The sequence below is a fragment of the Raphanus sativus genome, unplaced genomic scaffold (assembly GCF_000801105.2).
Source record: "Raphanus sativus cultivar WK10039 unplaced genomic scaffold, ASM80110v3 Scaffold0173, whole genome shotgun sequence".
Classification (NCBI taxonomy): Eukaryota; Viridiplantae; Streptophyta; class Magnoliopsida; order Brassicales; family Brassicaceae; genus Raphanus; species Raphanus sativus.
The window spans coordinates 29,886-56,447 of NW_026615493.1; the positions used below are offsets into that span (position 1 = coordinate 29,886).

Consider the following 26,562-nt stretch of genomic DNA (forward strand, 5'->3'; position numbering starts at 1 on the left):
TCTATACCCTAACCATATTTCAATCAATAGAAAATAAACGGGAATATCTTATTAATAAATTTTGCATTAAAATTCTAAAACGACACTTATTTTGATACAAAAATTCTCCCTAGAACGACACTTAATCCGAAACGGTGGGAGTAGTATATTTGTGTTAGTTAAGTCCATATTTATAAAACCTCCGATTTTAGGACGGACTTAGCCGACATTAAAGTATTAAATCACTAAAGATTTGCATCAACCGACTATTAAATTTCACATGGAGCTGGATTCCGATTGAGCAGAACCGGCCTAACCCGTCTGACACAACTGCATTCAAATAACTAGACTGAACTTGTTTGCAAGTGCATTTTTGTTGTTGTTTGTTAGACTAGATTAAAACTGATAACCCATAGCTAACCTTTTAAGGTACCATTACCGCAAATTTGATATTTTTGAGCTTGGAACATGCATATAGTGAATTTAATTGCCCATGCAAATCAACACGGAAACGGAATACTGTAAACCTTTTGTACACATTCTACGACTATCCATACTGACCAAGCTCAAATATGATTTGCATATTTGCTATATCTTCAACTGCAAAGCAGATTCTACTCCAAGTACGCGTTAACACTTATAGTCTAATATTTGTACACCTAGCGGTATAGCAAAACATAATATATGTTAAGAACATATTTCAAGTATATTCTAACAAAAACCTCTAAAAGATAAAGATAAAACCACATGTAACTTAGTAAACAAGGAAAAAATTATACTATTATTTTAGAAATCTTCCTCCTATAAATTCATGGGTTTACACATAGTCAACAACACCTCACAAAGTCATAAACATACAAAAACATTTTCCTCTCTTTTATTACGCATAAGCAACAAAAAAAAAAGAATCAACTAAACAATTTCAATTTTTTTTTGAAAACAATGGACAAAGAACAAAAACCACATAGCACAACCGGCCATAGCCACTCTCCTTCTTCCTCCGCTTCCGGTTCCACCTCAAACGAAACAGTTCGCTCACGATGGTCACCTAAGCCGGAACAAATACTCATACTTGAGTCAATCTTCAACAGTGGTATGGTTAACCCTCCCAAAGAAGAGACGGTAAGGATACGAAAGATGCTGGAGAAATTCGGAAAGGTGGGAGATGCAAATGTCTTCTACTGGTTTCAAAACCGGCGGTCAAGATCTCGCCGAAGGCAGCGGCAACTCCAGGCTGCAGCAGCAGAAGCGGCCACAGTCACCAACACTTGTGACCAGACCATGATGGTGAGCAACAACTTGCCAGAACATAGTGGAAGTGATTTGGGGTTTGGAGGTTGTAGCACTTCTAATTACTTATTTGGTGGGTCATTTCAAGTTCCTTCCTTCTTTCTTTGTATTTCTTTCTTCTTATATCCTCCTTCCTGTTAAAGCTCCTCTTCCACTTCTTCAGCTAGCTCTTCTTATGGCGCTGGATGTGATGATCATAGCAATAATGGCATGGAGAATCTCTTAACAATGTCTGGTCAAATGGGTTACCATGAAGCTAATCAGCATCACTATAATTATCATAGCTCAAATGTCGAATCGATTTTGTGCCCATCTGATCAAAGCTCCAGTTATCACTACCAACAAGGTAAACAAAATGAATAATTTGCATGCCTCTTTTTTTTCTTTGTAAACTGAAGTGCTTTCTCCTCTAAACCCTCTTTCTTTCCCCAGAAAGACTATTAAAGTAACATTTTAAAATTGTAAAGCTGTTTTAAACGTAGGAGAAAACAATTCTGGGTGGGTTTCAACCAAATAACCGATTTTTATGTGGTAATTTAATTGATAAGTAGCTTTTGTTAATTATATTTCCGATACTACCTAACATTTTGTACTTGGGAGCAAGTTCTATTGTGTATTTTTTTCTTATATACCTGAAGTTATTTTCTGTTCTTCTAGATAGCAAAAAACTCTCTAGATCTCATAATTTTACTATAAAAGCTATTTTAAAGACGGGGAGGGAATCAAATTTCAGATGAGTTTCACCCAAAGAACCGCCTTCTTGGACTATTAGGTTAATTGCTCCTCCAATATTGCCTAATCTCGATCTTGATAGGCAATAAGCTGATGTTTTACATATTATTAGATATATTTTGAAATTCAGGGTCTATAATGGTGTTTATAAACGGAGTTCCAACAGAAGTGACGAGCGGAGGTATTGATATGAAAGCAACATTTGGAGAAGATTTGGTTTTGGTGAATTCCTCAGGTGTTCCTCTTCTTACTGATCAGTTTGGGTTTTTGATGCATAGCTTACAACATGGTGAAGCTTATTTCCTGGTAATGGTTCAAATCTCATATAAGTATATTATTTTTAGCTCTCTCTCTCTCTCTCTCTCTCTCTCTCTCTCTCTTCTCTCTCTCTCTCTCTCTCTCTCTCTCTCTCTCTCTCTCTCTCTCTCTCTCCTCTCTCTCTCTCTCTCTCTCTCTCTCTCCTCTCTCTCTCTCTCTCTCTCTCTCTCTCTCTCTCCATATATATATATATAGATAGATAGATATGTTGAAAATAGGACATGAGATGGAGCCCAATTGGGTTAAAGTCTTAAATTGTCTTCTACAATATATTCTAATCATAATAATAAAGTACTCCCTCCGTTTTATTTATTTGTCATTCTAGACATATGCACACATATTAATAAAACATGTGATTTTATATATTTCCAAAATAAAAACACAATTACCTATACACCTAACCACATTCAACCAATAGAAAAACAAATTAGAGAATCTTATTAATAAATTTTGCATTGAAATTCTAAAATGACACTTATTTTGAAACGAAAATTTTTCTCTATAACGACATTTAATCTGAAACGGAGGGAGTAATACAGTAGAACCTCTATAAATTAATAACGTGGGGACTTTAAAATTTTATTAATTTATAAAGATATTAATTTACGAAAGTTTCCTTTTTTAGATTTTTTCTACTGTTGGTTATAAAATAAGAAAATATTTGATTTACCATATATACATTATTAATTTCTTTTAAAATAATAACTTTCATATTTTTTATTATCTTATTTGGTGTATATTTTTATGTTTCATAGAATTTTTATGTGATTTTCGATATAATTTTACTAAATATTATCAAAATATATTGAAATATTAAGAAAGTTGATGTATTTTCATTGTAAATATAAAACCAACAATATAATGTTTATTTGTACTTATATAATATATATATATATATATATATATTAATAGATTATTAATTTATGATTTAATGGGACTATATATTTACATGGAAGTTTAAAAAAATTATTATCTTATTATTTTATCGATTTGTATCATATTTTTACACTGGCCCAAGTTGAGACCGACGAAATTTATTAATTTATAGAGATTATTAATTTATCGAATATTAATTTATAGAGGTTCTACTGTATAAATTATTTCTTAAGATAGAAACATAATACAGTATAATGCTATTTGTTGAGTGTCGGTTTGTACAGTAAATGATATGTTTCTTTAAGACAGTTTATGTAACTGAATATTTGTGACGAGTTTTTTCACATTGAGTTAAAAAAAGTTAATGAGTTTTTTTATTAATGAATCTTTTGTTTCACATTTGACTGAAAAAATGAGATGATATATTTGCATAACTATGTAAAAGAATCACTATTTTATAAAATGTGGTTTCGGTAAATATGTATATTTTAGATTTTTCACATTTATTGAAAAATATAAATTTAGTTTCCAATATATAATTTTTCGTAATTAACTATTATCCATAACTTTTAACCAATAAATTTTAATAAACATGAATCTATTTTTGAAGTTTATAATATACTATTAATTAATGTAATGAAAATGTAAAAAAATATCTATTTGAAGCAACTTTTTTTCTAAACATATATCTTTTCAGAATAGAAGGAGAATTATTTTGTTTTCGCAGCACTTATAATGTCAAATGTGTGTATGTTCACTATTTTTGCTAAAATAAAAAAGGAAATGAAATCTACATTTTAATATTTAATTATGTGTACAACTGTTTATGAAATTAAATATCCTATATTGTTAAATTTCATGTATTTGTCACTTGAAATGGATTGTTGTGAGTTGAGTGACATATGTCTCATATATATTGTTGTTTTAAGTCCCTTTCTAAATCCAAACTTCATTATTAATTTGTTGTTTTCTTCTAAAAGTACAATTACTTGTCTTGGGGTAAACTTTAACAGTAAATAATGGCGATTTGAATTATTTTATTGAGTTCATTGGCAAATGGGAAATCTATTCCTCTCTCACACATACACTCTCTATCTTCTCATGGTTCTCTTAGAAATCTAAAGTGTGAAAAGCTGATTTGGCATTAGGGTTCATCTGTTTCTCTCTTTCTTTCCTTGAAATAATTCGAATTTCTTGGAATCCTAAAGAGATCTTACATCAATTAATCTGCTTTTATATTTTCCTTTTTAAAAGATCGTCTTATTTTTGTTATTTGTTGTTTTGATTTTGTTATCGACAGGTTCCAAGACCGACATGAACTGGCTTTACTCTTGTGTTATGTGGTGATTCAACAGATGCCTTGTTATTCTACCTTAGTCTCTATGGCTGCGGTCCATCCATTTTTTTCCTTTTCTTTATGAATCTATCGTGTAATAAAAGTTTCTTCTGTTGTCTCTTAGTTTTGTAATTTAATTAAATAAAATACTAAATGAAGTCAAAAGCTCTTCTGAAACGAAGAGATTTAGGATTTGTATCAGTTTTTTTTTGTGATTTAGATGGAAAATAAGTAATTCTTTTACAATAAATTTTGTGTCTAGGGATCATCAAGCTAGTTCGTGTGCAGAGTAATGAATTTTATTGGAAGTAGAAAAACAATCGAAGTCTATTAGTTGCGTTGAACACTTTCCAGTTAATACATTTAATTAATGTTCTACAAGATTGCATCTACTAAGTAGATCTTTTGGCTTGAGCTATCACTAAAATAAGAGTGTACCATTGTTAAGTACGGTGTACTTGTTGTCGATATTTATACCCTTTGTGTGTTTTATCAACGAGTCGAGCCATGGCAATGATGTCTTGATTAGTCCATCGCAGCTAGTTCTCCTTATTTCAAAACTTATTGATTTATACTTAACCTTATTTCAAAACAGATTCAAACTAGGCATGGGCATTCGGGTCGTCGGGTCGGGTTCGGGCCGGGTCTTTTCGGGTCCGGGTTTTTCGGGTCTATGAGTTTAGGACCCGATAGGATAATTTCAAATTTTTGGTTCCGGGTCGGTTCGGGTCGTACCGGATCCGGGTCGGGTCTTATATAGTTGGATCCATTCGGGTAATTAGAATTTATCGGTTCGGTTCTGGGTCGGGTTCGGGTCGGGTTCGACCTAAAAAATACCTAAAAATACAAAAAAAAATCTGAAAATATTTATATATTCGAAAATATTTAAAATTTAATTTAAAATTTGTGTTTTTATTATATTAAAATGTGTATATATACTAAATTATGCGAGATAGAACAATAATTGATTGTATCCTAGTGGCTAACTTCTTTTCTCTGTAGACAAATAATCCGTCTTCGACTCCCCCTCAATTCATTTTATATAATTTACATTATCAATTCGGGTACCCGTCGGGTTTCGGGTTCGGTCCGGATCGGGTCCAAGACCCGCGGGTCCTCTACAACAAGACCCGATAGAGTAATTTGATCGGATCGGTTCCTACCCGGACCGGGTTTTTTCGGGTCAGTTTCGGGTCGGGTCTTTGGATCGGGTAAAAGTCTCACATATACCCTAATTCAAACTCCTCTAGTTCGCTGGTGAACGATACCCATTAGCGATACATCAAGCACCTCTCTAAACGATACATTTTACATCAAATGATACGGTCTTATTTAAAAAAATATAATTAGAAACTAATACGGATTACAATTTCTCAAAAAAACTGATTAATTCTAAGCCATAATACAATCTGGTATAAAATTAATGAATTTTATATTTTATACTATATGTGAATCTCATTTCTACTATGAAACTTTAACACTGTAAGCCACACGTTAAAACTAATAGCAAATTCTCAGCAAAACAAGTAATTAATTAGCTCAAATGCATATCAACCTACACAACCATATAAAATAAAAATATACAAATTGAAAAAAATATCTTAACAAGATGGCTCACATATATCTTCTAATGAACATGGGCTATGCTAAGATTATCGTTGGTCGTAAAGGAATTAACACAACGCGTTAATTAGTGTGTTTTAATTGTAAACGGAATTCAGAATTTGCATTGTCAATACATTATACTTTGTTATATAAAGAAAAAAAAATGGAAGAGCATAACACAGCTGGGTTCGTCAGAAAATCTATTCTTGTCGATTCCTGCTCTCCGGAACACAAACCTTAGTTAACAACTCGAAGCAAGATCTTAATATAACCAATAGTGAAGAGAAAAATCTTTTTTTTTTGTAAATCCAAATTCTGCCACTAGATCTAACCTTGTAAACATCAAGTGAAAGTTTACAAGTATTGAATATTCACTCAATATTTCGAGGACAAAACCTATACATATCCAGAAACGAAATTCTAGATAAACAAATTGAAGAATTTTTATTAACTTGGGAAATTGGGTGGTATAACACAAAAAAAACTAAAATTCATTCGCTAACCAAAATAACACATTCTCAAGTCTTTTCTCGTCCTATCTCTCTATCCTCTCTCTACAAAACCATTTTCTTTTTTTTTGTGGCTATTTTACAAAGAAACCCTATTAACTTTCTGTTTTGTAAAATATATTTAGTCCAATTTTATTATTTTACATTTTTAATTATCAGATTTTTTTTTAAAAAAATACTACTATTTATATAAACACATTTTAATCGGTAACAAAAATATACAATTGGGTAGTTAGAATTAATTTGGTTAGAAGAGATATCAAACATAAACAAAGCTAGAAAACTGAATAAAAAATTGTCTTGAACCTTATAAAAGTATTCCGTATAACGAGAGAATACGATTATTTATATATGTTAACAGTCGAACAATGCAAAAATAAAATAAAGCCACTAGGCGACAAGACCGACCACTGTAGCCAGTGAGTAGAAGACGCATGTTTGGTTAATTCTTGAATTTCGAACTCAAAAGCATATGTATTTGAGACTTACCTTATGGATCTATTCAAACTCACTCACTCACAGTTTCCTATTGGCTACCATGTGGATTATTAATTAACCTTACTTTTACCGACCCTTTTTTCTTTTCTGCTGCTACTATATTATACTATTCAGGAAACACTACCTTTTGCATTCGAAGCTTCCCAGTTCCCACATATCCTATGCCTATCATCGCCTTCACCGGTGACCATTATGTCTACCTCATGACCTCATCGACTTCCCTGAACTCACAACTCCCCCAAACCATTTATAATAGGTGCATCTTATTAATCTTGCACAAACCTAAAGTTTTATATGCATCTCACCGGTGTAATCTTTGAGGTTTCTCTGCTTCTTTCAAAATCTGGTATATTCGACTCAGCTACAGGTTTACTAGTTGCGTAAACGAACTCATGCTAAGCTTACAAACATGAAACCTAAATGAACCCCAGTGGCAACCAGACGTTACGCGTAGCCCAAGTTAATTTTGTAATGTCAGATATCGTATCTGGGCTTTTGATGTTGGGCCAGAATAATGTACCCCAATTATTGTAGGCTTCGGTATATGTTGGCTTGTTCTTCGTTTTGGATCAACGTAGCCAGTCATCTAATCATTATTTTATCTGATTCAAAATTAGATCGTCGTCTAGATTTTGTCAATTCAAGGTTTGGTTTAATATTTTATATTTAGGTATTGGTTGAAGAATTTCGAGTGATTTATCCATTCAGACACATTCTTCTCTTTCATTACATTAAAGAACACAATCCACTTGACACACACATTATGTGAGAGAGAAGAAATTTTAGACGTTAAAGCCCTTCTTTTTTTTCCTCTAGGAAAAGAGACTAACGAGATTGGAATAAAGACAACAGAGAAGAAACTTGTCATCAGAACCATTTATCAGTTCTTTTTATTTTTTTATTCTTTATTTTTATTTTTCTTCTCTTCTCTCACAAAAAAAAAATCATCATCTTTTTTTTTTTTTTCTCATTTACTTTATTTTCTGCAATTTCTTTAACTTCTTTGATCTCATATCCCTTCCTTTTTATCATCTCCTTATTTCTTCTTCTACAATCTCTTGTTTAGATCTATTTTATCTTTGTAGATCTGTCTTTTGTTTGTAAAAAATTATTGTCATTGCTGATTTTTTACCACGTCGCCATTTCTTCGACGACCACCACCGCGACATAAATTTGTGGATGCGCTTTTCTGGGATATGGGAGGAATAGATGATGTTGTTGTGGACAGAGAATATGTGGATGTGGTTACCAGCAAAAGCGAGGTGTAGATGTGGATGTGGTTACCAGCAAAAATGAGGTGTGGATGTGGATGTAACTGCTAAGGATTTGGGAAGTGTGGATGTAGAGGTTTTTGTTATGGACGGTGTTGACAGTAGCGCTGTGAACCAAACAAATCCATTTGAGGAAGTAGTAATGTAATCACACATACACATGATTTATACGCAATTTATACCAAATCTGAAATCTTGTCTTTCAATTTAAGGTCCAAAATTACAGAGTTATTTATTCAAAAAATATGGATTTGAACAAGTAGCACATAAGTACATATATAGAGAACTTAAGCAATTAAAGCTTGTACCAAAATTAACTTTTTCAATGTTTTGTCATTAAGTTCAAGGCTAGACTTTTGATTTAGAAATTCCACATCCACTATTTCAAAAAAAAATTCATAACATATGTTCCTGCAATGTCACTCAAATAATATTGGAGTTCATCCATCTCGTATTCTGTCACAGAGGATGATGACTTGAGTTGCGTCACCACCATCATCAACAATCCGATCTGGACCACCATCTGAACCCCAGTCAAAGAGAATGCTTTGTGCACCACCAGTACTCATGGAGAGCCATCTGAATTCTGTTCAAACGGTGGTTTGAGTTTCAATGAGGACTGCGGTTTGGATGGTTACGTGGAAAGATCTGGATCTTGTTCACAGCCACTCGTGATAAAAAAATAGATTGGGTTGATGAATCTAGTGGATTGTTAAGAATGGTCTTTAATTTAATTGAGAATAAAAAGAGGGTGTAAAGAATTTTCGAAAGAGGAGATAGGGTTATTGAGCTTCATTGTGTCTGGGAGAAAAAAAGACAGTTTTAATGGTCTGGTAATTGGAATCGTAAAGAAGAAAAGAGTTCGTTTTCTAGTTAAAGGATATTAAAGTCTTTCTCTCATGAGAAAGTGTGTGACAAGCACAAAGTGTCTTTTAGTGAAATTGAAAAGTGGAAAAGTGTCAATGTAATTTTTTCAAGAATTTCCACGATTCCCAAGTCTTCGGATCTCAAAAACTGTGTGCTAATTTTGATATTTTTAGTAGTTAAAGTTTGGAAATTAATATCGGTTTTGATTAGGCCACACGCAACGTAGTTAAAAACCAAATTCAGAAAGAGCTGTCAGGTTTCATCCCACGTAAACCTTGACAGACCAACCGACGGTATGATTTTCACATTTAATTTAGTGTACGCTTAACCAGATATATAAGTATGTAGTTTGAGTCAAATATCAATTTAGAGATTAATTACTCATAAGTGGCCATCAACGTTACGTTTAAAATGAATAGTTGAATACCAAAGGAGATATATTTTAATACTATTTTATTTAATATTCAGAATTTACTTAAACAAAGGTTGAAATTTGTGAGTATATACTTTGGTAAAAAAAAAATCCATCTATGATCATTACGTTTTTTATCTTCAGTCAAATTGAATAACTCATAACATTTGACCATTTACTATAACTCTGACTACCATTAACTGTAGAATTTATACTATTTTTTGAAGATTTGTTTCTTTAAAAATGATTAGTCCCATATAATATGATTAAAAAATCTTTTGAATGTAAGTATTTTTTAAGGGTCTGATTTTTTTTTGTGTGAATAACATCAAATTTTAATGGAGTTCATATCTTCATTGGATTAGATTTCTATGAAAGTTACATGATTTTCTATTGGTGGTAATTAAATTGTAATATGGTTTTAATTGCCCCGCGTCTAAAGATCAAGGTCGACGACTCAGTTTCTTCCTACACAAGCGAGCGAAAGAGAGAGAGAACAAAGAGCGTGTTGTATACTGTCTCTTCGGCGTTTTCATCGTTTCTCATCTACCTCAAAAAAAAAAAAATCTCATCACTTCTTTACAGAGATTCTCTCTCCTGGGTTTTGGATGTTACACAATCTTTCTTCCTCTTTTACGAATCTGTTCTATCTTATTTTTTATTTTTTTTTTCAGATTCTTGATATATGATTCTTCTCTTTGATAGTTTCTATGAAAAAGTCTGTGTCTCCAGTCTCTTGTTTTAGTTTACCAGAGATGTTTGAGAGATCAAACACACGGTATCACGGGAGGATGTTCATCACCAGAATATCATTGATCTTCTTGTTAATATCGATCCTCTCCGTCCTCTCCTGGTTCTTGATCCTCTCTTCCACAAACCCTAACCGAGTTCTTGATCACATCTCAGTCTCAGGACCTAGTGATTCCCCTGTCATAATCATCAGGAGCTCAGAGAAGTCTCCCCAAGGAAACGCTGAATTGCCAAATCCTAAAAACAGAGGAGCAGAAACAGAGGAAATCAAAGAAACCCTCCAATGCAACCAGAAGGTCTCTCCTCCTTCTCCGAGGCCGTTGAAAGTCTACATGTATGATATGAGTCCAGAGTTTCACTTCGGGTTATTAGGTTGGAAGCCTGAGAGAAATGGCGTCGTATGGCCTGACATCAGAGTCAATGTTCCTCACCATCCAGGTGGGCTTAACTTGCAGCACAGTGTTGAGTATTGGCTAACACTAGATCTTCTATTCTCCGAGCTTCCTGAAGATACTAGAACCTCTCGTGCAGCGATACGCGTCAAGAACTATACCGAAGCTGATGTAGTCTTCGTGCCATTCTTCTCCTCATTGAGCTACAACAGATTCTCTAAGGTTAACCAAAAGCAGAAGCAGAGCCGAGACAGAGAACTACAGGTTAGCTAAGCAAAACATTTTTGTCCATTTTTGTTAAAAAACCTGATGGCTTTGTTCCGACAGGACAAGGTGGTGAAGTTCGTGACGGCACAGAAGGAGTGGAAGCACTCAGGAGGGAAGGATCATGTAATAATGGCGCACCATCCTAACAGCATGTCCACGGCGAGGCATAAGCTATATCCAGCTATGTTTGTGGTCGCTGACTTCGGTAGATACTCGCCACGTGTAGCTAATGTTGATAAAGACATTGTGGCTCCGTACAAACACCTTGTACCATCGTACGTTAATGACACATCAGGCTTTGATGCACGTCCCGTCTTGCTCTACTTCCAAGGAGCCATCTACCGTAAAGCTGTGAGTGCTCGCTTGCTACACAAGTAATATCTATTCAAAACCTAGACTAACCCTAAGTAACAATAAAGCTGTGAGTGCTCGCTTGCTACACAAGTACTATTTATTCAAAACCTAGACTAACCTTAAGTAACAATCCTGTAGGGTGGATTTGTGAGACAAGAGTTATATTACCTTCTGAAAGAAGAAAAAGACGTTCACTTCTCCTTCGGAAGTGTGCAAAACCACGGCATAAGCAAAGCGGGAGAAGGAATGAGATCGTCTAAGTTCTGCCTCAACATCGCCGGAGATACTCCCTCTTCGAACCGTCTCTTTGACGCCATAGCTAGCCATTGTATTCCCGTTATCATCAGCGATGACATTGAGTTGCCTTACGAGGATGTTCTCAACTACAACGAGTTCTGCATCTTTGTCCGAGCATCAGATGCTTTGAAGAAAGGGTTTCTGTTGGGTCTTGTGAGGAGTATTGGGAGAGAAGAGTGGAATAAGATGTGGAGGAGGTTGAAGGAGGTTGAGAGGTACTTTGATTTCCGTTTTCCGGGGAAGGATGATGAAGGAGACTATGGAGTTCAGATGATTTGGAAAGCTGTGGCGAGGAAAGCTCCTTTGGTGAAGATGAAGGTTCATAGGTTTCAGAGGTTTACAAGGCCTTTTTTGATTTAGTGTAGAAGTATAATGAAATATAGTCTCAGTTCAATTGTGGAATGTGTTAACCTAGCACCAGTGGTACACTCTTTTTATCATTCTAAAAATCTTCTCATGTTTTCTCACATCACTTTCAGCTAAGCAACGTGTTCTTGTTTAGACCTAACTTGTGACATAAGTTACTTACATAACAGAGCCGTGGAAAGGATGTTTTATTTTCTTGGCTGATCATTTATAACTCATTCATTGATTCCAAATCTACCTTAGACTGATTCGGGACTTTCTCAACGAGCTTGGGGAGCCACTTGGCAGATTGTTTTTTTTTTCTTGCTAAATTCACTTGGCAGATTGTTTCTAGTGCCTTTCCAGATTGTGTGCATAATCTACATAGTAGAGTCCAGATTGTTTCTTGTATCCATCTTTCCACTCTAGTCCATCCATAAGCGACAACACAAAGTAGCATTTAGTATTAACCTTGTCATCGCTACAAAAACAACATACAAGCAATCTTTTTGTCACCAAACCCATCAACAAGAGATGTAGAAGAAGAAGAAACAAAGTCTTTTTTGGAAACTGTGAGAAAAAACTCACCAGACTGCTCCATATTATGCCTTGAGATGAGCTATACTACCTTATGAAACAAACAGTGAAATAGGGTGAGGACTTGTGGGCTGGTGGTCCATTTTGCACTCTTTGTTTCACTGGGTTCTCACGTCCATTTATCTCAAATAGAATAAAACATGGATTCGCATGCATAAGGCCGACAAACTAAATAAACAAAAGTCACATGCAGGCATGCAGCCCAACTCTAGCTATATGAGCCGAGTCATCATATTATTAGCTAAAAATAATACTAACAATTTAACACTCTCATAATCAGAAAATATTACGGAAATATATTTATTTTGGTTTATTCAAGAAGGAGCGAGACACGAGTGCATTTTCAAAGGGACAAGAGATAACACATGGAAGATCACTGCATGGGTTGTGCATGCGTTTGTCTCCATACTTAAATAACGTGGAGTCTCCCTAGGTCCCACCATTTTATCCGTTTAGGCTGAAATCGTAGAAAACAACATGCAAGTCTGTACTTGTTCATTAAGTAAATAGAAACGTGGATATGCAAATATTTTTGAACGAATAACATAATAAACTATGTAGTGACTTTTTTTTTTGTCAAGAAACTATATGTAGTGACTTAATAGAACATTATTGGTAGTATCCGATCTACATGGTAAATTATTCACCACTCAGCTCAACTGCTTCACTCACTTGGTTTATTATATTAACCGTTTCACTTATCTAAATGTTATATTATTACATGTTTTAGCATAAAACAAAATTTGTTACTCACTCCATTTCAAAAAAAATGTTATATTTTTAATAAAATACGATTTTTTTTGACAATAAATACATTATTTTATATATTTAGCTATTTTCTATGATTTTTAATCAATCAAAATTCAGTAAATACAATTAATATTTTTGAAATCTACAATTTACTGTTATTACATAATTGAAAACATAAAATATAAAATTTTAGACAAACTTTTTTCTAAAACTTGAATCATTCTCAAAAGAAAGAAGTAGTACCTAATACCTAATAACAGCAGAAGAAGATAATATCTAGCGAGTGAACGGTGTCCGAAAAAAGTATACCTAATGATCGAATGGCCTCGTTTGCATCCAGCACGAACAAATGAATATGACTGTACTCTATGACAAAGGGGAAGCTGGTTACAAGAGCATCTCAAATAATACTCTATTGTTTAATTTTAAAATAGAATTTAGAATAAATATAGTCCAATAATATTTTATTTTCATTCTATAGTAGAATAAAAAATAAGTTACTACATAAATAGAAATATTTCTTTTATTTATTGTTCATCATTTTATTTTTGAATATAATATTATTATAGTATGTATAACTCAATTCTTTTATATTTTAAATTAAAAATAGAATAAACGTTTGAAGATGGTCTAATATTTTTCTATATTTCTTCCTGTCAAAATAAGAAAAAACTAATTTAATTTTAACCAGTCTAATTTAGTTTTAAAATAGGTTAATAGTTATCTAATTTAATTTCCAAAAAGATAGTATGGCATTTTCAGATTATTGTGAAATAGGGTTATTAGTTTTGGTATTATGTGATAAATAACTAATGACTATGCATATGTAGGATGTTAATTTCATCTCGAATGGAAATTTCTTAGAGGATTAAGAAGAATTGGCATTGCGTTAATAATAACTTTTTTTTTGTCAACTGCGTTATAATAACTAAGAACTATGCATATGTTCAAATTTAGAAGAAGAAAACTAATAATTTGTGTATATCTATTAAACACCGACAGGTTGACAAAGTCGGTTTTTACTCTTGTTCATATCCGAGTATATGTAAACAGACACATAAGCCAAGTATACTCGTTTCTATCTTTATATGTCTATACGTATAGATCCATAGAAGTTTCAGTTCTGTTCTGGCATATTCTCCTAAAAAGAAAAAAGGTAAATATCAGTCTCTAATTTGTTTTCATTTCTTCATTATTTTCTGTGATTTTTTTGTTCGTTGATCATTTCACCGAGCTCTGTTTCGCTGGCTTCTATATTTTTCTTGACTTTTCCGTATTCTCTCTTGAAATAAGGTAATTTCTCGCTCGACGCTTCATAGATTCGTTAGATATATACAACATAAGTTTGTGTGTGTATACAGTGAATCTTAGAGCAAGAGATAAGTTTGGAGAAACCTTTGTTAGCTCGTTTTATATTATTGAATTTATACTCTAGGATTGCAGTTTACACTCCACAAACTTTGGTGTATTCTTTAAACATTTTCGATAGATTATGGTAATTGTTTTCTTTTGTGTAAACCAAGTAACTGTTTTTGTATTGATTATTTCAGATTAAAGATCCAAAGAAGACAAGAAAAAAAATGAGCACTCAAGGAGAAATGGAGGAGAGGCTACTTCGTGTAGGATCAGACGCTAAGGGTCAAAGCAACAGTATAGAGAGCCTCTATCTGAGAGCGAAGGTTTGGAACGAAGTATGCAAAATGTGGAGAATAGCATTACCTTCTTCTTTGTTCCGCATGACTTCCTTTGGTAGCATCATTGTGGCTCAAGCCTTCATCGGTCACTCCTCTAAGTTGGGTCTAGCTGCTTACGCTCTCCTCCAAAGCACATTCATCCGCTTTCTCTACGGTTTAACGGTATATAGAACTGCCACCAGTCTCAGTTTTTAATCTACATTTTGATAATGGAAATAGTCTTTATGGTGTTAATATATAGGGCGGTATGTCAAGTGCAACGGAGACTTTATGCGGGCAAGCATATGGTGCAGAACAGTACCAAACGATGGGGATATATCTACAACGTTCATGGATTGTTGACATAGCCGTGACCACTTTGTTCCTACCGTTTATCATATTAGCGGGTCCCATTCTCCGTCTACTAGGACAGAATGTTGCGATCACTAGGACCATCGATGAGATATATCCTTGGATGATCCCTTATGTCTACAGCTTGATCTTCACCATGACTATGCAAATGTACCTTCAAGCGCAAATGAAGAACGCTATTGTAGGCGTTCTCTCGACCTTGTCCTTGGCGCTTGACATCCTGGTCACGTGGTGGTGTGTGAGTTTCATGGGGATGGGGATTGGTGGTGCGCTCCTCGGGCTTAATGTGAGCTCGTGGACTTTGGTTTTAGCTGAGTTTGTGTACGTTTTTGGTGGGTGGTGTCCGTTCACTTGGACTGGGTTTAGCACTGCGGCTTTTGTTGACCTAGTTCCTATGCTCAAGCTCTCCATTTCTTCAGGACTCATGATCTGGTAGTTCCTATGCTCAAGCTCTCCTAGTTCCTATATATATGAACAACTTAATTATCTTTTTATAGAATACAAATGTTATGGATATTTAATGCTTCTAATCATTTGTTTTCTTTTATTTTCCAACAGCTTAGAGTATTGGTACCTGAGCATCCTTGTCTTAATGGCTGGTTATACAAAAGATGCTAATACTGCAATCTCTGCTTTCTCAATATGGTAAGTTCAAAATCTTCCTACCATTATCTGAATGTTATTCAAAAAGATATATTATCTGAACTAAATAATCTTGAAAATTTGCAGCCAATACATATATACATGGGAACTCAACATATGCCTAGGCTTCTTGGGTGCGGCTTGGTAATGCTCACAACTCACAAGTTTATGAAATGGATAATCTAAGAATATTCATATTTTATATTAAATGACAGATAATGTTTTCTTATGTGCATATGTAACTAAACGATATCATAGCGTCCGAGTGGCTAACGAGTTGGGGAAAGGAGATGCATCTGCAGTGAGATTCTCTATCAGAGTGATACTCACGGTATCAACAATCATGGGAGTGATATTCTCTGTTCTGTTTTTAGCATTTAGCGGTCAGATATCGTATTTGTTCACCAATAGCAAAGAGGTTTCGGCAGCAGTGGATGATCTATCGATGATCCTTGCCGTGTCAATCTTACTCAACAGCATTCAACCTATACTCTCAGGTCACAATAAATATACTTAACTATAGATTTGATTCTCTTTGCATGTCTAGTAACTGACTACTAGATATATTTGAAATGTTGAAAAAACAGGTGTGGCAGTAGGAGCGGGGATGCAGAGTATAGTAGCAGTTGTGAACTTAGTTTCATACTATGCAGTTGGTATACCTCTGGGTCTCATCCTTACTTATGTTTTCGATCTCGGTGTTAAGGTAACTTCTTCCTTTCTTAATGTTGCTTAGTACAAATTAAAATGTAGGGTTGTTATTGTTAAGTGTCCAATGACACTTCATTGTCTGATATGTAGGGACTATGGTCTGGAATGTTGGCTGGTATTGCTATCCAAACAGCAATACTGTGTTATATCATTTACAGAACTGACTGGGAGTTAGAAGTAAGCTATTAGATTTGTTAGTCTTTTTCAAAATGGAGACATGAATTATATGAAAATTCTTGAAATATTTTGTTTTATAGGTTAAAAGAACAAGCGAACGTATGAAAGCGTGGAGCCTGAAGCCATCTCATGAAGATTCGAATCCTATAATAGATGTTGAGAGGAAGTGAGAAGTGTTGTATAACGTTGTTCCTTCCCTTTTTCAATGTAATATGTAAATATTTTTGGAGGCTAATAATGCAACTCTCGTTGCTATAGCGCAAGGTCATGTAGCTTTACATTTTTCTTTCTATCGAGTAGAAAAAAAATCATAATTTGCCAAGCAATTTCAGCATAAACTGACTATTCATTGCGCTGAATTTGTCAAATTATTGTATAAACAAAGATAGAAATTACAGGAAAAAAGTAAATACAAAGGAGAAAAATATTATTTGTACAATAGTCTGAAAGAAGGCAAATCTTTGATGCTCGATACATCCTCCAGCGTCAGCTCATGCTCCAACTGTGCTCTCGTTGATTTCAGAACGTCCTGTCGAAGAAAGATAAACCGGTTAACGCATGACCAAATCAAAATTGCAAAATTGTATTAATATTTGGTTCAAAGATATATTTACATTGAACTCCATGTAAGAAGCTTGTTTTGCAAGCCATTGTGCATCCATCATTTGGAAAGCTACACAGTAAAGATTATCGAACGCCATTTCGTCTTCCTCCAGAAACTCCAAGAACCTTATCCCAGCTATCGTTGATGGTTTACCTTAACAGAAGCACAAACACATCTCAACATTTTACCTGGTCTGAAGATCAGTGGATATACGGCTGATACTAGTTTTTTACTTTGGTTTTCTTGAGCAATTTACCTGATTGAAGATCTAACATTTGTGCAAGCATGAATGAGATATTGATACCGGCGACTGCAAAAGGATATTCCCATTCCGCTCTCGTTCCATCTTGTTTATGTAACAGTCTTTGGAATGCTTCCTATCATGATGAAAAAGACAGACACTTGTTAGAATCATACCGAATCAGAATACAAGCTCTATACTAATAACTGTGTGAAGTCAGTAACTTTGGCATTTCCTTTCAGAGAGGCATGATAAATTAAAAGATATATATGAGAATGAGGGAACCATCACAAACCGGATAGGTCTTTGCAAAGAAGATTAGATTCTCCAGTGATATATAACCTCCACCTCTACAAAACCGTTGATGACAAAAATTCAAAGGAGCAAGGTATACTCTATTGTGTACCGAAAATCTGTTGAAGGGTCTGTTCCTTGCCATCCCATCTCCTTCCAGAGTTCGGATTTAAGAGGTGGTAGTTCTCTTTGTGGATACGCTAACCTCCACAGTTGTCTAAGTGCATCCTATAGATCATGCAAATTAAATAAATCTTGACAAAACTTTGGAAATTCGGAATTAATATTGCAAACAGAGAGAGTCAATGAAAACAACTTACTTGATGCTCCATTAGAGATCCATCAAAGGGTATTTCTATTCTTCTCTTAATGTTTCTCAGCCTTTCTTCCTATAAAGAGGTAATCAAATACAGAATGTGATCTTTGTAGAGATAACATATATGTTACATGATAAGCAATTATACTTCTCTTAAAAGTACCATTTGATATATGGTGACCGCAATGCTTTAAATATACCTGCAACATACTAAGAGGCGGAGGTAGAAGCCTTCGACCAGAACCTATATGAGACAGAGAAAGGAACCTCCCAAAAAGCGAGCCAGATCCAAAGACAATTTTCGCTGCAAAACCAAGTTGATATGTGATAGTTGCCTCTTTTAAACAATCAATAAACAACAAGACAGCCACACCAAACCTATCCACTGAGCCCATTGTGCAATCAACTGAGAAAAGATTAGCGTCCAGTGAACTTGCTGTCTCTTCCGTTCTTCTTCCCAGGTATCCTCCAGAGTATGCTCCTAAGAGACGCATCACAGATGATAATAGTGACAAAAAGGGTTCCTCTGGAAATAAAAAGAAAAACTAACCTCATTGTAGGTATCTTTACTATCGCTACTACTTCCCAACAAGGGCTCGCTTAATGTTTCGGAGTCAGTTGCATCGTAACGTTCATACTTTCTCCCATCTACATCCCCGTGATGAAGCCGTCTCCTAAGAGTCGCAGATGCCATCTTGTAAAGCAACACACAGAAGCGAATCAGCCCCTGCATAATATATCATTAATCAGACCAAGCAAACAACAACAACAGCAGAAAAAAAAACATGAAAATTTCTTACACACTAGACCCTAATAAATAAAGACAAGACACAGAACAGAACCGTGCAAAACAGAGACCAATCTGAGAAAACGAACCCTAATAAGCTTCAAACGGAAACCAAAACACGTGAGACTAATTCAACAAGGACCTTTTTCGATCTAGCAAACTACACACCGATGCAACTGCACAAAATCACCAACCATTGAATCGTTTACAAAACTCAGAACATCAAAAACAGAGCTCCTGTCACAAACCCTAATTTTCAATCACAACAGCGAAAACCCAAATTCAAAATTCGACCTTTCAAATCAGGAAGCTTTATCCAAATTTGTAGGAATCTAAGATAAGATTGAAAGAAGAACAATATACAAATCTAGAAAATTGGGTTTGATAGGTTAGCTTACAGGGGACGTGATCTCAAGTGAAAGATGAGAGCTTCCTTGGAGAGAAAGGTAGGAATATAACTCAACGATATCCAAAAGATACAGTCGCCGGCAACGGCAGAGTTTCCAGGATTTAATTTCTTTAGTTGATCCGGTTAAGGACCCGGTTTAATTATCGGTATACATTAATGGGCTAATATTTATTAATCTACCTGGCCCGGCCCAACGAGACCCGATTTGGCCCAGATCCATCCATTTTCACCACCTCTCACTCACTCTCCACCAGATCTAAAATCCAATCAGTAAAGTAAACCCTACAAGCCATCTCCGGTAACCTTCTCCGATCAAAATCGATGACGCTCCACGCGGCGGTAATCCAGAAGCTTCTCAACACGGGCTCCCACCTCGGCCGCCGCGCCGCCGAGCACCATTTCAAGCAGTACGCCTACGGGACACGCAACGGGATGACCATCATCGACTCGGACAAAACCCTGATCTGCCTCCGCAGCGCCGCTAACTTCGTGGCCAACCTCGCTCACATGAAAGGGAACATCTTATTCGTCAACACGAACCCGCTCTTCGACGAGATCGTCGAGCTCACCTCGCGCCGCATCCAGGGCGACGCGTACAACCACAACCGCTCGACGAACCTCTGGAAGATGGGAGGGTTCCTGACCAACAGCTACAGCCCCAAGAAGTTCCGGTCCAGGCACAAGAAGCTTTGCTTTGGGCCGACGACGATGCCTGATTGTGTGGTTGTGTTTGATACCGAGAGGAAGAGCTCGGTGATACTTGAGGCGGCGAAGCTTCAGATTCCGGTGGTGGCGATCGTGGATCCGAATGTGCCGTTGGAGTTCTTTGAGAAGATTACGTATCCTGTGCCGGCACGTGACTCGGTGAAGTTTGTGTATTTGTTTTGTAATGTGATCACTAAGTGCTTTGTGGCGGAGCAGATGAAGATGGGGATTAATGATGGGAGTATGGATGATGTGGTCAAGGACTTGGCTGAATGATTTGGTTATTATTGGTAACAAAGTTTGAAACTTTTTTTTATAGTTAATGGAATAATTGTTCTTCAGAAACTGAGATTCTGAGTGTTTTTTTTTTTGTACACAATTGGATGATTTTTGCTCGTAATATTGTTGGTCCCCACTGTGGAAGATTGTTCATTTCTTGGAATGTTATATATATTATTTGTAAGAAACATGTTAGGGTTGGTGTAGGAGTTTTGTAGATGTCTTGGCTCTTCCCCTGGAGATGGTTTCCTCATGTAGACTTTTGTTACCATGTCTGGTCCATTGTCTAATTAAGCAATTAGTTTCAAACGTAGATGAGAGATGGTTGTAAAGACGTATATAACATTGTAGCTGGAGATGTTTCTGCAACCCTTGTTTGCAATGTTAGACAATGTAACTGGAGATGATTACTGGGGATAGTCTAAGAAGCAATGGGCTTGAAACGTAGAGAGGAGAGGGTTGTAAAAGATGTATAGCAACCATAGATTTTCTCAACCCCACCCATTGCCTCTTCCAAGATCCATTGACATCAGACCCATAGAGGTACTCATTCCAATCAATGAGACATGAGAGATGATGACTCGAGAGGAAGTTCAAAACTTTCCCCTGATAGATTTGAAAGTTTAAATCTTTGGTATCAAGGAAGCAAGTTTCATACTTTAGAAAGCGACACGTGGAAGAGTCAAAGGTCAAACCTTTTTCCCCAAATACCTTCTTAAATAAATTCTCCAAAATCAGACACACACACACACTGTTCTGTGCTAAAGAGAGAAAGCAGAGAGAAACCCTAAGAAAATAGCGAGAGATGTCTTCCGTTGCAGCTAGGGTTTTCAGGGGATGCAGATCGCTTCTAGCTCCTGCGTCTCGAGCCGCCGCCACCTCTTCCCTGCTCTCTTCTTTGAGGAGCGTAACCACTGTCACCGCCGGAGGCACCAAGAAGTCGGCGGCGAAACCTAAGCCAAAGTCGAAACCAGACTCTCCGGCGAAGAAGAAGACGCCGAGGACTACCGGAATATTCAAGGCCACCCCTGTGTCTCCAGCTCTCGCTCTGTTCCTCGGTACCGGTGAAACCACACGCACCGACGCCGTCAAAGAGGTTTGGACCTATGTCAAGTCCCACGACCTTCAGGTTTACTCTTAATCTCCTTTTCTCTGCTTTTGTGTGTGTAAAGTTTGAATCTTGCATGTCGAGGAAAAATTAGGGTTCCGTTGGGACATTTTTACTTGATGTAGTTCGTAGCGAAGTTTGATTTGGTCTTGTTGTTCTGCTGAAAAAAAAAGTAGTTTGCTTTGCTCTTATCTACTAATGTCGCACAAGTTACCGTGCTTAGAGTCTTTAGGGGTTCTATCTAATTTGTTCGCTCTCAGTTATGTTTATGTGTCTTTGCTACAACTCCATTGTTATAACCTGTCTGGGAGAGATGGTTGAAGTCATCAAAGCCTTTGTCTTTCTTGCTTTATGAACCTAAAAATAGCAAGGAAAACACAATCTTTTAGGGGTAAATGTGAAATCGAACTTGATGCATTCAATTATATCCGGTTGATGAAGTTGGTAGAGAAGCTTGATTGATGTATGGATCAGTGATCACCGATTAATCACGGTGGTGAAATGTTGGTTTGTTAACAGAATCCTGCTGACAAGAGGGAGATCTTCTGCGACGAGAAGCTGAAGCAAATCTTCGAAGGCAAAGACAAGGTCGGGTTTCTGGAGGTCACAAAGCTTTTGTCCACTCACTTCGTGAAGACTGCTTGACTATTAGCTCAACATGATGGAAGAAGCTCTTGTTCTCGTTGTTAAGTAACGTTGTCAAATAATCTATTAACTCTTTAGTGTCTGTTAAAATCGCAAACATGGTTTAACTTAGTGTTTTGGCATCAAAATTTGCAGACTATTAATGTTAATCAAGTAATCAGCTACTTACTTTTCATTAACATTCCATTTAATATTCGATTACAAATTATAAAAATCATTACAAACACTGGATTAATTTTTTAAACAAAAATTATATATTTTTTTGGGCAACTAAAAAAAATTATATTAATATGTTATATGTAATAATTAGTCTTTCTGATTTTCTTTTTTTGGAAATGACCAGTAATCAAAGCGGATTTTTTCACAAAATCCTTAAATCAGTTAATTATTTTTAGGCATAAATAAAACTCTATTTTTCTGATAAATTTTTAAAAATTTGAATTTTTAACGGAAACTATAAAATAAAAAGAAGAATAACGCGCAAACATAAGCTCAATGGTGGTAACAGCAGCTTACATCTCCAAAGCTCTTTCATCATCATCATCCAACCTCAAAGACCTTCGCCGAATCCACGCCCTCGTCATCTCTCTAGGCCTCGAACGCTCGGACTTCTTCTCCGGCAAGCTCATCGACAAGTACTCCCACCTCCGGGAGCCCCACTCCTCCCTCTCCGTCTTCAAAAGACTTTCTCCGGCGAAGAATGTCTACCTCTGGAACTCGATCATCAGAGCGCTTTCTCGGAACGGTTTGTTCTCCAAAGCTCTCGACTTTTACGGGAAGCTCCGCGAATCCGAGGTTTCGCCTGATAAGTACACGTTCCCTCCCGTCGTCAGAGCCTGCGCGGGGCTGTTCGATAAGGAGATGGGAGATTCGGTTTACGAACGGATAATCGAATTGGGTTTTGGGTCTGATTTGTATGTTGGCAATGCGGTTGTGGATATGTACTCGAGGATGGGGTTGTTGGGCAGAGCACGGAAGGTGTTCGACGAAATGCCTGTGAGAGATCTCGTTTCGTGGAACAGTTTGATCTCCGGGTTTAGCTCTCATGGTTACTACGAGGAAGCTGTGGAGCTCTATCGTGAACTGAGAAGTTATTCGATTGCGCCGGATTCGTTTACGGTGACTAGTGTTCTGTCTGCGTTTGGGAATCTGCTGGTTGTTAAAGAAGGACAGGGGCTTCATGGTTTTGTTGTGAAGTCTGGTGTTGGTTCCGTCGTGGTGGTTAACAATGGGCTGCTCTCGATGTACTTGAAACTAAGCAGACCAAAGGATGCGAGACGAGTTTTTGATGGGATGGTTGTGCGAGATTCCGTCAGTTATAATACTATGATCTGTGGGTACTTCAACTTAGAGATGTATGAAGAATCTGTGCGGATGTTTTCGGAGGATTTGGATCAGTTCAAGGCGGATATCTTAACGGTTAGTTCTATTCTCCGTGCATGTGGACACTTGGGAGACTTAAGCTTAGTTAAGTACGTTCATGAATACATGATAAGAGGTGGATTTTTGTTTGGAACTACTGTGGGTAACATTCTGATCGATGTGTACGCAAAGTGTGGTGATGTGATGGCGGCAAGAGATGTGTTCAAGAGCATGGAATGTAAGGATACTGTTTCGTGGAACTCGATAATCAATGGGTATATACAAAGCGGAGATCTTTTGGAAGCTATGAGACTCTTTAAGATGATGATGATGATGGACGAGCAAGCGGATCATGTCACTTACTTGATGCTTTTATCTGTCTCCACTCGTTTATCAGACTTGAAATTTGGCAGAGGGCTACACTCCAACGCGACAAAATCTAGTATTTGTTCAGATGTTTCTGTTAGTAATGCTCTGATTGATATGTATGCTAAGTGCGGAGGAGGAGATTCTCTGCAGATATTTAATAGCATGGAAACTCGAGATACAGTAACATGGAACATGGTTATTTCAGCGTGTGTTCGTTCTGGAGATTTCGCAACTGGTTTGCAGGTAACTACACAGATGAGGAATAGTGGAATGGTGCCTGATATGGCTACTTTCTTAGTTATATTGACAATGTGTGCTTCACTTGCTGCTAAACGACTAGGCAAGGAGATCCACTGTTGTCTGTTAAGGTTTGGGTATGAATCAGAGTTGCCAATAGGGAATGCACTGATTGAAATGTACTCAAAATGTGGTTGTTTAAAGAGTTCCTTAAAAGTCTTCGAACATATGAGTAGAAGAGACGTTGTGACATGGACAGGGATGATCTACGCATACGGAATGTACGGCGAAGGAGAGAATGCTCTTGCAGCTTTCGCGGATATGGAAAAAGCCGGTGTTGTTCCGGATGATGTTGTCTTCATTGCCATCATCTACGCTTGCAGCCACTCTGGTTTGGTGGAAGAAGGGTTGGCTTGCTTCGAGAAAATGAAAACTCAGTACAAGATCGAACCGGTGATGGAACACTACGCTTGTGTGGTGGATTTGTTGTCAAGGTCTCAGAAGATTTCGAAAGCCGAGGAGTTTATTCAAGCGATGCCGGTAAAACCTGATGCTAGTGTATGGGCATCTCTGCTACGAGCTTGTAGAACAAGCGGGGACATGGAGACTGCGGAAAGAGTGTCTAAGAAGATCGTTGAACTGAACCCGGATGATCCAGGCTACTCGATTCTAGCGTCAAATGCGTATGCAGCGTTGAGAAAGTGGGACAAAGTGAGCCTAATCCGAAAATCCCTTAAAGATAAAGAAAGAAAGAAGAACCCTGGATATAGCTGGATTGAAGTGAGTAAAAAAGTTCATGTGTTCAGTGCAGGAGATGTTTCAGCTCCTCAGTTCGAAGCCATACACGAGTCATTGGAGATGCTTTACAGTCTGATGGCTAAAGAAGGGTATGTTCCTGATCCACGGGGCGTGTCGCAGAATCTAGAGGAAGAGGAAGAGAAGAGACGTTTAGTATGTGGTCACAGTGAGAGGCTAGCGATTGCGTTTGGACTGTTGAACACAGAACCAGGGACTCCACTGCAAGTGATGAAGAACCTTCGTGTCTGTGGTGACTGTCATGAAGTCACGAAGCTGATATCGAAGATTGTAGGACGTGAGATATTAGTTAGGGATGCTAATCGGTTCCATCTCTTCAAAGACGGGACTTGTAGCTGCAATGATCGGTGGTGAATAGTTCTTTTTACAGATGGAGAGTTTCCATTGGAGATTAAATGTAGAATCAGTCTATAAACAAAGGATAACATAAGCAATAGCGTTTTCAAATGAAGATACATCAGAGTCAAATCAATCATATGTTTTTGCACCAAAAACTTTGTTACTAGAAATCTTTTAAAATACTTTCTCAGCTGATTATTTTGAGCAAAAGGAAACAGTATTTCTTTGTGGCATTGTATTCTCTTTTTTTTTTGAAACACAGCTTATATTAATGCAAAGCAGTTTAGTTAGGTGCAGCCATAGAGGACTCTACCCCAACCAGACAAAGTTTAGCTAACATTATCAGCAGCCTTGTTTTTCTCTCTTGAGATCCACATGAAAGAGATTACATCAATATGAAACGAAAGATCAATAACATCAGAGATGATTCCATATATTTCACGGAGTGGATCGCCTGAATTGATGGATGAAACAGAGTTGTGATGAGTCGGACTTCAGAGAATCTTCTTAATCCCTAACTCCTTACACTTGAAAAGAACTTCTCTCATTGCTATAGCAGTAAAATGGGCGGGCTGACCACTGGTTGCCCATATCCAAAAATAAATAGGTCTATTTTGATGACACACATTTTTCTATGCGGATTATAAATGGACAAGCGGATTAAAATGGACAAGAATCACAAGACCAATGGATAATGGCGTTAGTAAATTTGGACTATGTGGATGCAGTCGGTCCAATGATCACAAAAAGCCAAGGTTTCTAAAATTTGAATTTTCTCACGGATATTGGAAATTTTTTTAAAATATGAAAAAATTTGGTTTTAGTGTATAGTTTCACCAAGAACTATCATAAACTATCATAAGATGATGGTCAAAAAGTTTAGAACCTCTGTTGTCTCTGTTTTTCTAGATAACGAAGATTTTATAATGGTAATTCCACTAATCTAGGCACTATATAATCTAGGCACTATATGAAATTTTAATGAACTAAATATTAAAAAACTAGAATGATTCCTAGTTACCATGAAAGAT

At 36.5% G+C, this 26,562-nt stretch overlaps 7 protein-coding genes across 8 annotated transcripts; 6 read left to right on the plus strand and 1 right to left on the minus strand.

The window, feature by feature from the left end:
- Positions 1 to 845: 845 nt before the first annotated feature.
- LOC130501358 (WUSCHEL-related homeobox 11-like) lies at positions 846 to 4,736 on the plus strand. The gene is made up of 4 exons (XM_056996261.1): positions 846 to 1,342; positions 1,433 to 1,615; positions 2,132 to 2,307; positions 4,496 to 4,736. The coding sequence occupies exons 1-4, from the start codon at positions 922 to 924 to the stop codon at positions 4,511 to 4,513; spliced, it is 798 nt and encodes a 265-aa protein (XP_056852241.1). The 5' UTR covers positions 846 to 921; the 3' UTR covers positions 4,514 to 4,736.
- Positions 4,737 to 10,291: 5,555 nt separating this feature from the next.
- LOC108859771 (probable arabinosyltransferase ARAD1) lies at positions 10,292 to 12,193 on the plus strand. Its single transcript, XM_018633677.2, has 3 exons — positions 10,292 to 11,099; positions 11,163 to 11,453; positions 11,595 to 12,193. Exons 1-3 carry the CDS (start codon positions 10,404 to 10,406, stop codon positions 12,111 to 12,113), a joined length of 1,506 nt encoding a protein of 501 aa, XP_018489179.1. The 5' UTR covers positions 10,292 to 10,403; the 3' UTR covers positions 12,114 to 12,193.
- Positions 12,194 to 14,476: 2,283 nt separating this feature from the next.
- Positions 14,477 to 17,309, plus strand: LOC108860606 (protein DETOXIFICATION 24). 2 transcript variants are annotated; one of them, XM_018634472.2, is made up of 9 exons: positions 14,477 to 14,601; positions 14,996 to 15,301; positions 15,381 to 15,922; positions 16,049 to 16,135; positions 16,220 to 16,276; positions 16,391 to 16,629; positions 16,720 to 16,838; positions 16,934 to 17,020; positions 17,101 to 17,309. In XM_018634472.2, exons 2-9 carry the CDS (start codon positions 15,026 to 15,028, stop codon positions 17,188 to 17,190), a joined length of 1,497 nt encoding a protein of 498 aa, XP_018489974.1. In that variant the 5' UTR covers positions 14,477 to 14,601; positions 14,996 to 15,025; the 3' UTR covers positions 17,191 to 17,309. The 2 variants fall into 2 exon arrangements, with proteins under 2 accessions (XP_018489974.1, XP_056852244.1); XM_056996264.1 differs by lacking the exon at positions 16,934 to 17,020.
- A 33-nt stretch (positions 17,310 to 17,342) lies between these two features.
- On the minus strand, positions 17,343 to 19,905 carry LOC130501361 (uncharacterized). Its single transcript, XM_056996265.1, has 10 exons — positions 19,661 to 19,905; positions 19,026 to 19,202; positions 18,854 to 18,956; positions 18,676 to 18,779; positions 18,480 to 18,548; positions 18,272 to 18,387; positions 18,161 to 18,215; positions 17,881 to 18,001; positions 17,635 to 17,777; positions 17,343 to 17,549 (listed from the first exon to the last, which is right to left on the minus strand). Exons 2-10 carry the CDS (start codon positions 19,167 to 19,169, stop codon positions 17,448 to 17,450), a joined length of 957 nt encoding a protein of 318 aa, XP_056852245.1. The 5' UTR covers positions 19,170 to 19,202; positions 19,661 to 19,905; the 3' UTR covers positions 17,343 to 17,447.
- Positions 19,906 to 19,911: 6 nt separating this feature from the next.
- Positions 19,912 to 20,843, plus strand: LOC108856227 (ribosomal protein S2, mitochondrial). Its single transcript, XM_018629991.2, has one exon. It carries the CDS (start codon positions 19,993 to 19,995, stop codon positions 20,650 to 20,652), a length of 660 nt encoding a protein of 219 aa, XP_018485493.1. The 5' UTR covers positions 19,912 to 19,992; the 3' UTR covers positions 20,653 to 20,843.
- A 540-nt stretch (positions 20,844 to 21,383) lies between these two features.
- Positions 21,384 to 22,583, plus strand: LOC108856228 (protein TRI1). Its single transcript, XM_018629992.2, has 2 exons — positions 21,384 to 21,784; positions 22,283 to 22,583. The coding sequence occupies exons 1-2, from the start codon at positions 21,461 to 21,463 to the stop codon at positions 22,406 to 22,408; spliced, it is 450 nt and encodes a 149-aa protein (XP_018485494.1). The 5' UTR covers positions 21,384 to 21,460; the 3' UTR covers positions 22,409 to 22,583.
- Positions 22,584 to 22,903: 320 nt separating this feature from the next.
- LOC130501359 (pentatricopeptide repeat-containing protein At3g03580-like) lies at positions 22,904 to 25,821 on the plus strand. Its single transcript, XM_056996262.1, has one exon. The coding sequence runs from the start codon at positions 22,904 to 22,906 to the stop codon at positions 25,544 to 25,546; it is 2,643 nt and encodes an 880-aa protein (XP_056852242.1). The 3' UTR covers positions 25,547 to 25,821.
- The last annotated feature ends 741 nt before the right edge of the window (positions 25,822 to 26,562 follow it).